Genomic DNA, 14547 nt, shown 5'->3' with positions numbered 1-14547 from the left:
ATTGAATCAGTTTAACCAAGTAGAAATAATACGATCAGAATTGACTGGAGTTGAGTTTCTAACACAAATACAAGAAGCGACAATCTTCTTACATCTCAAACCTAGGCACAACTGGGGACAAGAAGCAATTAAAGCGATGCCTTTTTAATTACCGTAGTCTTAACCTATATGTAACTGAAGCTAAATCCCTTCTCCTGACTTGAACTACTTCTCAATTTAGACCGCACTTACTTTGAGTCTCATTTTGGCAGCAGGACTCTGGCAGGCAGACACACCGTGGTGGCCACTCATCACTGTTCCCTGGAGTGCTGAGCTGCACTGCTGCCTTCTGGTGCCATCTCATTCACACAGTATAAATATATATGTTTACTGCGCTCACTGCACTGGCACTTTGCAGTCGTGCAAATGAAAAAAGCAGGAGGAGGAGGTCTGTGTGGAAGAATGTGACTCAGAACTGATGGTTAATAGTGGTCAAGCAGGGTATAGGGGTTGTAGAGGGTTTGATTGATGGTGTCAGTGGTCCTTCATCACACAAAGAAGGAACCCCCCCCCCCCCCACACCACCCCCTTTCCCTCTCCTTCATCCACCAATGCAGACAGCTGCAGCCAATCAACATCCTCTGCTCATTGTGTACAAACAGAGCATCGTGCGCCCTGCAGCTTTTAAATAGACCCTGCATCCATGTGATGAGCAGAGCAGGCCACAGGCACACAACAGCCACATCCCTCCCCACCCCCTCCATTTAACTACACTCAAGTCTTTCACCACAGTAACTAGACCGGAACCACCGGAGGGAGGATGGATTTCATCAGGCGCAGAGAGTCGGTCTGCAGGAGTCTGTTTGGCCCGGTGGACCACGACCAGCTGCGTCGGGACTTGAAGCTGAAGCTGAGGGAGATCGCCGAGCAGGACAGCCGCCGTTGGAACTTTAACTTCCAGACTGACATGCCGCTTCCTGGCAGGTTCGAGTGGGAGGAAACGCCCGCAGACTGCGCTGCCGCTTTCTATCAGGAGTCCGCACGGCTGAGGGAGAGGGACGCTGTCAGCTCCTCCAACGCTGAGGATGACGACAGGCTGAGCGACCGTGAAGGCAGCGCGGGGACCGACCAGGAGAACTGCTCCAGCATCTCCAACACGCCCAAGTGTCCCGCCGAAGTGACGCCCGGCCGGAGGAAGAGGACGCTGCCCAGGGCGGCAGCCAAGCCCGGGCGCAACGCCAGAATTACAGGTGAGAAACCAATCTTACACTAGAGTTTTTTTTTTCTTTTTCTCTCTGTTTCATCATGTTTTTATACGCCTCTTCGGTTCTATTGACAGGATGTGAAGTGACCAAACATCTCTCCTCTTGTTTTCTTCGCAGACTTCTTCGCAAAGAGGAGGAGGACGACAGAGACCAAGAGCATCCTGAGTCCTTTCCACCCAAGTTCCAGTGAAGCAGCTTCATGCAAAACAATAAGATGAACAAGCTGCTGAGAATGGACTCTTTTTGTAGTTCTACACATTATATTCATGAACTGGACCAATGCCTATTCACTGCACCAAAGATTTGATTGTATTATTTTATTTTATTTTATTTAATTTTATTTTCAGTTTTCTATCATCAACTTAATTTTGTCATATTTATTTTATTTATGTAACTTTTATTTAATTTATATGTTCAGTTGGTCACCTGTGACATCATAAATTAGTTTGTTAATTTATCCAGCTGTGTTTTCCCCCCATCATTATTATTGTTAGCCTCATTGCTTTGTGAAAAAACATTTTTATATGTTTCATCTCTTTGTCAACTTTATTTGTGAATGAATGTTTTGTGCTGAACTGCTCCTGTTAACTATATATAGTACATAAAAAAGCACTGTGTGTTGTCCTGAAGGAACTGAGATACAGATGACAGAGATTGTAAATGCAGATACTGTCATTTAAATAAAGTATTTTTTCAGTGATATTGACTGTATTTCTCATTTTATTGCATTTTCTGCATCTTCTCAATTGAATTATAGTTCACATGCAAACAGTTTTATCATATAGAGAACATTCTTCCACACATCTTCAATTCATGCTTTGTGAAATGTTTTGTCACATTTTATTCAGTTACTTCTCCAGTTATTGGCCTACAAATCTATAACATAGTCTTCCAACATGTAATTCAGAAAATAATACATGTTTATGTGCAACCTGTCTGTTTTGCAATTTGGTGGTGTGGTTTATCTTTAAGCCAAAGTCCAGTTTGAGATTCCTAATCCAACTGTGTATAACATCTTGCCATCTTTGCTTTTTTATGTTAAACGCTGCAACAGTTTTTAACAACAAACTCGTCATTAGTGTGACTACTACTTTATCCAAAGCTACCAAATACCAATCTGTGATTTGCAATTATACCCCCTGGATTTTTAAATGATCGTTTTATTTTCAACATGGCTGCCGTCCTATGAGAGAGCACTTTTTAGTTTGGCAGCAGCCACACATGAGCACGTTTACAATAAATGTCCCACTAAAGTCGTAGAAAAATCTATTCAGATTGCAAGTTTGGCAAATGAAAGAAGAAGAAAAAAAAGGTTTTAGAGTAATTGCATTTTCCAGGATGTATTATGAAATGATTCATAATCACAGTCATAAGCACTGTGCTGTCAAGCTTAAAATTATATCCGTTAATATGAGCTGTAACTGCCAAATTAGCCCATTAGTGAGACCAAATCCCACAGAAGCGTTTGCACTCCCACAGTGTAGCAGAGTTTTCGGCTCTAAAGCATTTTAAGAGGCCATCTGGCCGGAGAGCAGGACAATGGCCACAAAGCAGAGTGTGCCATCTATTTCACCTGCAAATCAGCCCTTGGAGCTCCTCGACCCCCCAGGTCTTTGCTCAACTTTTCCCTTTGTCCCTTTTCATAGTCAAACAGCCATTATAACCGACATGTGCCCAGTTTCATTCTCGCTTAAACTCATGTTTGTTTGCTTGCGTGCCACCGCTGCAAGATAGACTGTGGTCATATTTACACATGAGATTGAAAGACAGTGCAAACATCACATTTGCATCTTTAAACGACGCTGTGGTAAACCACAAGTCTGTTATTCTTCAATTAAGATCAGTTGATCTCACATTATACTGTGGATTTGTTTCTGCATTAAGAAGAAATCAATAATCAAGGGTCCCAAAAGGTCCCATGGGTTCTCCATCCATTACCCAATTCAGTTCTTAATGATGTACACTACAAGCTGCTCTGTATATTGTAGGCAATTGACGCTTTTATCAACACTGATGTGAGTGAGAGTTAATATGACAGAAATGTTCTTGTTGAATGTATTCGAAATACCCAAATCAAACCTCTTCCATGCTTTTACTCTAGAATGGAAACTGCATTAATTTGCATGAGTTTTAGTAAAATTGTCTACATTAGAATAAGATGAATAAAGAAAGCAGGAAGTCTGTAACTGAGCTCAATTTCCTTCATCTTGATAAAGGACATATGGTAAATTCAGGAATGTATGGGTTTAAATGATTAAAGAGAGATCTATCAATATGACTTTATGTGTACATCTTTAGTGTGATGCTTGAGAAAGTAGCATTTTATTAAATTGTAATATATATTTTTCTTCACTGTAATGTTGAACCAAAGCAGTTACTCGTGTTATTTAGTTTAGCTGTTTTTGTTTTTTTTCTCATTGTCTGAATGTTTATGACTGTTATGCTAATTACTGATTTCCTCTCTCTGCACCCGAAATAGCACTAATTACCAGGTTAGTGGGCGGGAGACTCTCTAACTCCCTCCCTATAATCAAACTCTCCCCTCACCCAGCTCACGGTCGGCACAAAGGTCCGACCGCCCTCAGCACACTTAAGGAGGGTGCGGCTCATTGTTGTGGACACCAGAGGCAGATGGTCATTTGGGCCTTTTCTCCACAGGGTCTCTTGTGTGAAGGAATGCCTGGACACCCCATGGATGGCCAGTGGGGGGAAAAGGTCACCATCTGCTGCCCAAAGGTTACATGTGTATAGAACATGGTGTTAGCCATGCTTTTGGCCATTTCCATAAGTCAGTGGGGGACACCACTGCCCCACCCCCACCCAACAACAAAGAAGGAAATTCCGCCGCCAACAGGTTTGATACACGATTAATAAGAAACTTTAAAAATGAAGCATCTATTAAATTAAAAGAAAAAATATTTTAAGTATAAAAGAATGTACCTTTTGTTTTCTGTCAAGCCGCCTCTGGCAAAAAGGAATAAACCTCACTGAAAGCTGATTATATTCAATATTTTCCAAATTTGCGTTAGTCAGAGATTTCCCAGTTGGTGTCAGACACATTACATAAATGCTTATTAACACAATAATTAACAATCGTTTATTGCTGCAGAAGAATATTTCTGAACATTTACAAAAAAAGAAGGTGAAATAAAATCAAAACAGTGGAAACAGCATTGGCACTGAAATATATAGCCTTTCCCCACAGATACATTTCATTGAATTAAAATTTAATTTAATTTAATAACATTAGTCATCTCAAAAGAATAGAGGATTTTGAATCACAGTACATGAAGTAGTAGGAGCAGTGTCTTTGGCATTGAGCTGAATAAAGTGCAGCGGGGATGACCAACCTGGAGGTTAGCATCACCACATTTCCCTCAACACAAAAAGCCAGTGGGGGGTTTCACGTTGGCATTTGGATCCTGCAGAAAATAATCTCATATCATGATGATGCTTACACAGTTTGTTCAGCAGGATCATCCTCTAAAATGACCACCCATTTTATGACCCTTACCCTAAATACAATCGACAGCAGTTAAAATCTAATGTCAGGCTCCTGAGCTACACCGCAGTCATGCAACTTTAACATCAGTACCTCTGAGCCTCCTCTTCTACAATGCTTGTCGTCTTATTTCATTTGGTTAGTGATGGTTTGTAAAAGCATTACTGAACACACAAGGCTGTAAAGGCAGACTAGTGGGTATAAACCAAAGACCCACAGTCAGTCATCTAACCAACAACACATGGAACCAGAGATGCTGAAATGCTAACTAATCTCCAGGTATCAGGACCCATCCCTGTAGCACATTCAAGTACATCTCAAGTATAATATTAAAAACAGTCTGCCTTGACCTCAGGTTAACTCACTCAGTAACCAATTTTAAATCTCTCTTCACATCTCACTCTTATAAAAGGGGTGTTGTTAATGTCATAAGGCAGCAGTGTGGTGCACTTGTATTTAGGGTTTTCTCCATCAGTGTTGAGTATATGCATTGCTAAATGTTTTTAACATTGTCTTTTACATTTTATTTTATTGTACTTGTGCAAGCAGCTTGTACATTTATTTTGAAAACGTGCTACATAAATAAAGTTGATTGTTATTTATAATAACTTTATTAAAACTATACAACAATCCAAAAGGGGAAACAGTTTTTGCACTGTTGGATTGTTGTTTCTCTTTTACACTTTTCCCATATCCCACATGCTCTGATGAGATAATTCACATAAATATCATGATCCTGCAACATTCAGCATAACAGCAGCTGCCAGACGTACCAATCAATATTTGTTGCATTGATCAGACAGAGAGATGGATTGGTAATGTATCTACGGTAACAAACTAGTTAGATACATTTATCAGCCATATCTGTATTCATTGCTTTGATTAGAATAGATAAGTTAACTAGTCAATACTTAGACACTTCAGGTGACAGACAGACAGACAGACAGACAGACAGACAGACAGACAGACAGACAGACAGACATACAGACAGATAGAAGGCCGGCCAGACATGGCGTCAGGTTTCAGCAGCTCTCGTCCTGACTGGCTGTGGTGGTGCTTGGGGGTTGGTTGGGGCCGGCCGCTGCGCTGGCGGTGTTGGAGGAGAAGGACGAAGGTGATGAAGACAGCTGGTCGTAGCTTGGCAGACTGTCCTGGCTGGGGAGGACATGACAGGGCCGTCCCAGCCGTGGCCTCAGCCTGCCTCCACCTTCGCCCTCAACTTCGCCCCCACCGACGTCCCTCTGGTCCAGCAGGAAGGCCAGGGACTCGGAGATGCGGTTCAGCGTCTGGTCCATGTGTGTTATCTGTTACAGTAAACGTGATAAATCATCAGGCTGGATACACCACTGATTCAGACGAAGATTTGTTCATTTGCAAGTTCAGGCGGAGGTGAATATAATTGAATTACCCTGCGTGTGACAACATGAACAGTATTGATCCTTAACCTGTGCCACATTATTTTACATTGTCATTTTGCATTGTGTATGGTCTATTAGTCTGTTATGATTACATCAAACAAATTCCATTTCAAGAGAGCTTTTCTGTGACAGGCCTACTTAATGACCATTTAAGTTTTTGTTTTCATTTGATAAGAAATGAAACGGAAAATCACTTTGTTTCTTCAGAAAATGTTTTTTTAGACAAGAAATTAATTTTGATTGATAATTTTATTCATGGATTTGTGGCAAGAATGCACTTGGCTTTGATTTCCGATTTTCTGTTGTTTGGACACATCTTAAATAGAACTGAAAGAAAAACAACCTCAAGGTTTCTCTTTTTGCTCGGGAGAACTGACACAAGCTTTAGAAGTGAATCAGCAATAACAAGGGCCAAGGCCAGAACCTGACGACGACTTCACTCATCATGTGACAGAAGACGAGATCTTTTGTTGCGTTGTACAAAACAATTCTTAAATTCAGTTTACTTTCAGATGTGAAACCGACACTAATGTCGACATCATCTTAAAAAAGTTGTTTACACAAAGAGCATTTAAAACCATAAAGACAAAGACAAATTGTGGAGTCTTACAAATATCTTTGTGTCCATTTGGACAAAAAGCTCAACTGGAAGGAAACACTGTCTCATTGAGGAAGGCTCAGTCTAGGCTTTTCTTTCTGAGGAAACTTACATCCTTTGACATCAGCCCAAGGCTGCTAGGCATCTTCTACCAGGGCATCCTGGCTAGTGTCTTATTTTATGCTGTTCTGTGCTGGAGAGGCAGTATATATATTGACAAGAAGAACAGGATTAATAAGATGATAAAGAGTGCTGGCTCAGTGATTGGTTTTAACCCAGACAAGCTTGAGGTAATCATGGAGAAGAGAACAAGGACCAAGTTGAAAACAGTCATTTTCTACGAAAACCACCCACTCCACAATACATTTAAGGAGCTCAAAAGCTCCTTCAGTGAGCGGTTAGTGATGCCTCGGTGTTGTACTGAACAACTCAGACGCTCCTTTGTTCCTGCAGCAGTCAGATTTATTTTTAACACAATCACTAACTGTATTGCTGTATCAATTTAATTCACTTGTTTTGAGTACTCTGTCGTATGAAGTATCCAATCATGTTGATACAGCTGTTTTTGTGCAATGGTATGGAACTGTTCGTATTGTTTGTTAAGTGGATGTATGTGTTTTTATTGGGTGGCAAAGCAGTTTCCCCTTGGAGATCAATAACGTTTTCTATCCTATCCTGTTCTATCATTGTGTACCTTTTGGTCGCTGCTTCACAAATAAATGAATGTGAATATTAGTTTCATGTTGTCATGGAACACATCCCACCTTGTCCTCCATCCTGTTGAGTCTGGATCCAATAGAGTTGTTGCCTTTGTCTCTGGCTCTGTCTACAGAGGGACACAAGAGTCGAGTAAATAATAATACATGAGGATTAGGACTGTGGTTTGTTGCGTAGTTACTGTAATATATTTCGATGAGAGTGCAGTGGAGTGATTCATTACCTGAGCCTGTCTGGAACAAAGTTATCTTCCCTAAAGACTGGTCCAGCCTGAGAGGATCAATCAGAGGAACGCACACTTACACACTCACACTGTTTATTGTTTATTTTTTGTCATATTCACAATAACATCATACACCATATGTCTCATGCATTACTCAGGGGATCCTGTTCTCATCAAGCTTGTCCTAGTTAAACAGTTTACCTCCTCTGCAGCTCCTTGATTCGCACCATGAGGTTGAGGTGACCCTGGGAGTATTGTTCAATCACATCTCGCACATCATATGGTTTACGAGCTTGCTGCAACAGAATAGAAAAAATAAAAGTTTGGAGGAGTTACATCATAAATATCAAATTCTTCTTTTACGCCTTAGGAATATAATGTCATGACAGGACAATTAAGATCTTCCCACACCAAGAATGACCACAATAAAGAAGTAAGCATCCACACAGACGATGTAAACCATCAGTTCCCTTGTAGGAAAAGAGGTAGCAGAGATGCTGATTTAGCTTTTATTCATCAGTATTCCTAATTATAAGAATATAAATAACCTCACTTCAGTGCTGATAGTGCATGTACTCGTGTTACCTTCATATTTCTGAGTGCTACAGTTCAACTGGTAAATTATTCTATTTCCCAACTTGAGGTCTTCACTGTGTGTGACCCCATTATCTGTTTTAATTGGCTGTCGGTGTTTCTATTCATCAAATCATTCTGAAAGGTGAGGCCAGCAGTATGGTTGTAGCCGGCATACTTATCTTCTTGGTTGTCCTTGGTGTGGAAAGCAGAGCATTTATGTACATTGGTTGTGGTCTTGTCACTCATCAGTCTTTGGTGTTAAAGGAGACATATTATGACCCTTTTCCACAAATTAAAATAGTTCCCAGGTGTCTTAAAGACATGTCTGTGACAAGCTTTGGTCAAAATACCCCAAGGATCAAACATCACAGCTCTTCTCATCCTCTCAAAACAGCCCTGTTCAGAATGGCTGGTTTCAGTGCCTGTCCCTTTAAATGCAAATGAGCCACTGCTTGCCCCGCCCCAGGAAGACTAGTGGTGCTCAAAAGCGCAGCTAATGGGGATCCGAACAAATAAAACAAAACCCCTTCTACTGGTACCAGGTAGGGGTGGTATTATGCAAATCACTGGAAGACATCTGAGACCACATGGATTTGAACCTAGGGAGCCTGAACATTACAGATTCTTTTGTCAATTCTCGCATTTTGGGGGCCGAAAGGCAAGACAAAGACCCAAATATATGTTAAAGAACCTTCAAAAAGTGACATTTCCATAATATGTCCCCTTTAAGTTTGGTGTATGTAAAATTATGAAAGTAGAGAGGTTGCAGAATATTACTACTTTAAATCTTAGATTTTAGTTGATTGATATTGAACATCAACTGTAAGTAGACTACACGCTGAAACAAAAAACAAAAACTTTTATTTAAGATATCAAAGCTCTATTGAAACAATGACTCAAACAGTTGCTGTTACCCAGTTGCCAAAAGCCCAGCCTCTGTCTACCTTCAGTTTGTCTGAGGACAACTGAGGCAAAGTTTCTTAACTTTCCAATCTCTGCGGCAGAGCTCGATGTCTGCTTTTAGTTGTCGTTAAGTCAGTGTGGGTGTAGAAACCAAATATTGGCTGTCCACACTGTACCCTCGATTTACTGTATAATAAATCAAGGCCAGGTTAATTGGATGACCAAAATGTCAGCACTGAAAATCATGGAAGTGAATAAAACTAAATTGTCTTCAGTCTGTACAGTCTGTACTTAATTGTAAGTGATGTTTTTCTGGATGTATCTTTTTTCCAATATATTGAATGAAATGTTATTCGCAATAAACCAGCGACATACTTACCTGGAAATTTCTCTTAGCCACAAAATAGCGCATTCTCTGGATCACTCTTATGGCTCTTCGATGTGACTCCGTCAATCTGCGGAAGAGAGTTTCATATAGGAATTTGCTCGTGTTACTTCTCCTGGAGGAAATGTAATATACCTGAGATTGTTGTGAGAAGTATTACAGGAATTGATTTTCTTTTTGTCAAACAGAAATGTCAGAGAAACCTTTATTTTCCTTGTGTGAAACAGGTGTCACAGTGAATAGATGAAAAGATGGTTGACACTGCTTTCACACCCAGACTCTATCAATTTAGGGGAAATATTCACTGCAGCTTTTCTTTTATATACAACCTAAAAGTGCAGCACAGTTTCATGATTACTTTTCCCTCTACATGAAAAGCCTCTCTCTTATGACATGTCTTTTTTTAATGTGACAAAGCCGAGTTACAGTATAAGAAGGAAGAATGGGTGGTTGTTGGGGTCAGTGCGTTCCGCTGAAAATCATTAAGAAAAAGCTCAGAGTGAGTGCGGTGTGTTCACACTCTGTTATGAACTGGAATTATGAGGGATCTATTTCTCATCAGGCGTCACTTCTCTGGAGAGGCAGCGGCTGAGTGTGTGAGTTGGAGAGAAGTGAGCTCTTTGTCTGATCTAGTTGGGTAAAAACCATGTAGAGGAACAAGGTCTCTGCGTTTCATAATGGACTTTTCACAGAGAAACACAAAAGGCTGACTCTCAAATGCAGCTTTTATAACTTTCTGCCAAATTAGCACTTTATCAGGAAATGTCATAATGTGCTTTGTGGGCTGTTGTAAAAATCACACAAATGGATTATGCGGTGGTGGTATTACCAGAATTACACCATATGGCAAACAGTGGAACATAGTTTCTGGAAAATGAAACACACTGAGGGAAAGTTTCGGTAGTCAGAGTGCTGCTGCTCTGGCCTCTAAAGCCCATGTGGTACACAACCCAACTCGTCTGACAGGAAAATTGTAACCTAAATAATAGAAAATAAAAAGATTCCTATAAGATTCAGAGTCACTGTGTTATTTCCCTTGACACTGGCTGTTGTTAAGTCAAGTGCAGTCTGTGTCCTGAGCCTCGACAACTGGGACGTGCGATACAAAAGACTGAATATGATTGATAGATGAGATCACACACTATTATTATGGTTTGATGATAAACTATATTTTCAACTATATTTGGCTCTCTCAGCTCCAAACTGAGGGGCAGAGAGAGCGCCATCAAACTGCAGATCAATCAGCTGATGTTGATTCAAGTTTTCCTGCAGTGTTGGTCACAGTTCCATTTGGCCTGAGGTGTTCAACCAGATGCAGGGGCGGATTGGCATAGGGAGTGCCGGGAGTTTTCCCGGTGGGCCGGTCACTAATGGGCCGATAGGCGGCCGTTTTTTTAAATGTATATATTTATTTAACTTTTTTTTTCGCCATCGGCCCAGGGAGAGAGACATGCATGGTTCGGCCCACAGTGCTCAGCTGCAGACACAGCAGAGGGAGACGATTGGCCTAGTGGCTTGTCTACCTGGCCCAATGGCCCTATAGGCCACAGAGGCCCAGGAGTCCCACCCACGCATGTTCTAGACCCCCCCTCGTCCAATCACTTTTAATGATGAGGAGTCATAGAGAGAGAGAGAGAGAGAGAGAAAGAGAGAGCGTGCACCAGCGCACGAAAACGGAAAAGAAAAGTTAAAAAAAAAACGCAAAGGCGGCGCGGAAAAAAGCTCTAGCAGCACAGACTGCTAAAAGTACAACAATTACGCAGATGTTTGCTTCAGGGGCCGCCTGGCCTGGCCAGGGCTAGAAGCACCGATGCTGCAGCTTCAGCAGCAGGTCCTTCACGTGAGGCTCCCATTACCAGTGCCCTTACGGTGCAGGAGGAGGCTGAAAAAATAAGTGTTGAGGAAGACTCTCCACCATGTGAAGGAGGTAGTGATAACCGTGTTAAGCAGGTATGTGCTTTCCAGAATGGTGTGGATAAACATTCATTAAAATACTGTAAATGGTCCAGAACGGTTGCTATGAACTTTACTTGACATAATAAATAGCTATAGCTAATAACTCTGATGGTGTGGTGTGTTACAGCTAAATCTAGTTATCTAAAGTATTGGAAAACAATATATTCATATACTATCCTGATTAATTGATTAGTTGCTTTTATTAAAGTGCCCTCACTCAAATTTGGTCATGAAGGACATTGAGCTAACAACAAATATGTATGCTTTCCATATTTTTCAGTCAGTGTTTATGGTTTATTGTCCTTTCAACAGTTTAACATTCTACAGTTAAAATTAATAAAACACTGATTAACTACTGTTACAGTAAAACATCATTCTGCATACAGATTACTCATGTACTGTCTTTCTAAGATAAAAATTAGTGTTTGTCCATTTTTCAGATCATTGTACTATTGTTTTCCATACTTTAGCCAACTAGCCAAAGTTCTGATTGCATGCAGACTCATTATGTGCATGTAATCGTGTCCAAACTTAACTTAGTCCACACTATTCCTCTACTTTGTTGTATATTGTATATCGTTTAGTAGTGGTGTTATTAAGAGCTTGTGTGTTTGTACATCAACGGTGCTAGTTGGCAAAATATCCGTGCGCTGATAATGGGCCGGTCTGGACCAAAAAGTCCAGGGCCCAATTTTTGTCCCAGTCCACCCCTGACCAGATGAAACGTGTCTCTTCTGTTTACATGGAGTTTGGCCAATTCAGATTTTCACAATTTTTTGTAACTTTTCTTCTCTAACGTATGTTCATAATAAAACATTCACTACAAACTGTTCTCTCTCTAAGTCTCTCAGTCTCTCCCGGCCGAAAAATTGCCCCCCACAGAAACGCGCATCAGCGGTTTTGCATGAATTTTTCTCGAAAATAACTCCGTCTCGTGACGTTCTGTTATTATTTCATAGCGTGGTGAATGTGCAGGTCACAACTTGTCCACCAGAGCGTTTTGGAGTTGTTGGATTGTGTATTTGATGACTTTGATGAGGGAAACTAAGAAATCCCATTAGCCTCCGTAGATTAGCTCTGAGTAGCTCATGGCTCTGCTCTGCCGTTCTAAATACAGCTTACACCGACAATTAAAGGTAGCGAACCTCCTGCTATGACTATAGGGACTATGGCAATGGGCCAATTTGCCAAAATGTTGACCATTCACCCTTCAAGTGAAGTAGTTGTCATCCATAGGGGAGGGGAGATGTGTAGCAAAAACCCATAATGCCTATGTACATGAGCGTGAACACGACAGATAAACAAAAAGATACTGTATGTGAGACTGAACAAATGGCCACTGACGGACGATTTCAAACACTTGCCAACTTATCAGGGCATCTTTTGTGAAGAAAGAAAGTGTTGTTTAATATAGTTGCACAAGGTCAAAGGTCACGAATAAGTGCACTGTGGTCTGGATCCATACCGTTCTACCTGATAACATATAACCTACTCGTCTTGGGTTCCATGGTAACCTGCGTATCACATGTTTGACACCCTATTGATAGTAGAACTGACCCATGGATGTATAGCTGTATGGACTGTGTTGACCCTGTCAGCACACTGACGTTTGTGGGGCTATATAGGCTGAATAGACTGAGAATTCTTACATCTTGATGGAGCTTTTCTAGTTTATGGAACTGTTAGCACCATTTAATTTGTTTAAATTAAGAACATTTAAGCACTAGATGCACATTTTTCAAGATCTTTTTGTTTTGTATCTATACAGTTCCCTGCTGCAAATGGCATTCCTAATGTTTCAACAACTGTGCCTTAATATTTCAATTTAGATTTTGCCTTGGCTTATTGCCCCCTATGTTCATAAATGCAACAGTTAATGTGTGTTTTCTCCTGCTTATGGCCCAGACGCTTTATGAGGTACTTCATTAACAAAACAATAGAAAGTGAGAAATCACGAATCTCTTTGCTTGACTTCGATTCAGAAGCCATGCCTGCTGTGTTACTTTAAGTGCAATTAAATGTGTTTGTGAAAAAAGTGTGCCGGCTTTGTCAAACCTGTCAGTGCCTCAGTTTGGCGTGAACTATTCATCACCACAACATTGTGTAGACAAAGTGGACAAGTTGTAATTCAATCTCTAATTCACTTTAAGATCCCAGGGTTTCTGCAGTAATTTGACAAATTCGGTTTAAGAGCAACGCCGATTCCAAGCTTTCTATTCTCTTTTTTTTCTCTCCATGGACAAAACGACCAGTAGCGTCTCATAATGGCTCAATTTGGCAACGGGATTTCATGTGGCATTGCTCTATGAAAACAGCTGGTTACGTGTTTTGGAGTCAGCAGAGCACAGAGCGATCTTTGCCAACAACATTGCTGCATGAAATTCCCCACTCTGCATCATTACCCCACTGTTACTGAAAGTAAGTCCCACGGGTCAAAACTGTCGCTCCATTTGTTTCACTTACTGCGCACTTACATTACACTGCAGTTACTTAACGCTCATTTTCTCATATTACTCTCAGTCTCTCACTGGGCAAGAGGCTCAGCAAGCACAAGTGCTTTTCCTGACTAGAGAATCATTACCAAGCAGACAGGAGCGCTCTAGGGTTTGCCACATAGCAAAGGTTAATTACAAATAACTAAAAAATAAAAATAAAAATAAAAAAACACACCAAGTAGCTTAACACACACAAATAGTGTCGGTGCAATGGCAGAGAAGCTGTGAACTCACTGTGACACTGAGGTGGCAGGAGCTAGTTCACTGTCTCGCTCTGCCTCCAGCTCCAGGTCGTCTGCAAAGCTGCAGTTCCTCTGGAGGGGGCCGGAGGAGTGGACATCCAAGAGGTTTCTTTTCACTGCATGTTTACACAAAGACATACACACATACACACACACACATGCATTAGGGTTATCAATGTATCTGTGCATCCACTCTAAACTTCACTCTTTCTACCGTTCTATATCCCCAATCTGCTCAAAATGCAGATCAGCTCAGCTAAAGGAACCCTGGGCCACCAATTTTGGTTT

The 14547-nt window shown here is 41.0% G+C and overlaps 2 protein-coding genes across 4 annotated transcripts in view; one reads left to right on the top strand and one right to left on the bottom strand.

The window, feature by feature from the left end:
* Nucleotides 1-698: 698 nt before the first annotated feature.
* On the top strand, nucleotides 699-1941 carry cdkn1ca (cyclin dependent kinase inhibitor 1Ca). The gene is made up of 2 exons (XM_085772264.1): nucleotides 699-1229; nucleotides 1362-1941. Exons 1-2 carry the CDS (start codon nucleotides 800-802, stop codon nucleotides 1460-1462), a joined length of 531 nt encoding a protein of 176 aa, XP_085628390.1. The 5' UTR covers nucleotides 699-799; the 3' UTR covers nucleotides 1463-1941.
* A 3650-nt stretch (nucleotides 1942-5591) lies between these two features.
* kcnq1.1 (potassium voltage-gated channel, KQT-like subfamily, member 1.1) overlaps nucleotides 5592-14547 on the bottom strand; it is a 41768-nt gene continuing 32812 nt past the window's right edge. For 2 of the 3 annotated variants that reach the window (XM_085772256.1, XM_085772249.1), the window contains 6 exons: nucleotides 14252-14375; nucleotides 9561-9636; nucleotides 7904-7998; nucleotides 7703-7749; nucleotides 7527-7588; nucleotides 5592-6050 (listed from right to left, as the gene is read on the bottom strand). In XM_085772256.1, coding sequence (XP_085628382.1) covers nucleotides 5769-6050; nucleotides 7527-7588; nucleotides 7703-7749; nucleotides 7904-7998; nucleotides 9561-9636; nucleotides 14252-14375 — 686 coding nt within the window. In that variant the 3' untranslated portion in view covers nucleotides 5592-5768. The remainder of the gene's footprint in view (nucleotides 6051-7526; nucleotides 7589-7702; nucleotides 7750-7903; nucleotides 7999-9560; nucleotides 9637-14251; nucleotides 14376-14547) is intronic. The other variant, XM_085772247.1, reaches the window with a different exon arrangement.

This window comes from Trachurus japonicus, chromosome 3 (assembly GCF_045865225.1).
Source record: "Trachurus japonicus isolate A0001 chromosome 3, Traja_1.0".
NCBI classification, from domain to species: Eukaryota; Metazoa; Chordata; class Actinopteri; order Carangiformes; family Carangidae; genus Trachurus; species Trachurus japonicus.
Note: the sequence above shows the minus strand (reverse complement) of the source record. Positions and strands in the feature narration are given on the sequence as shown.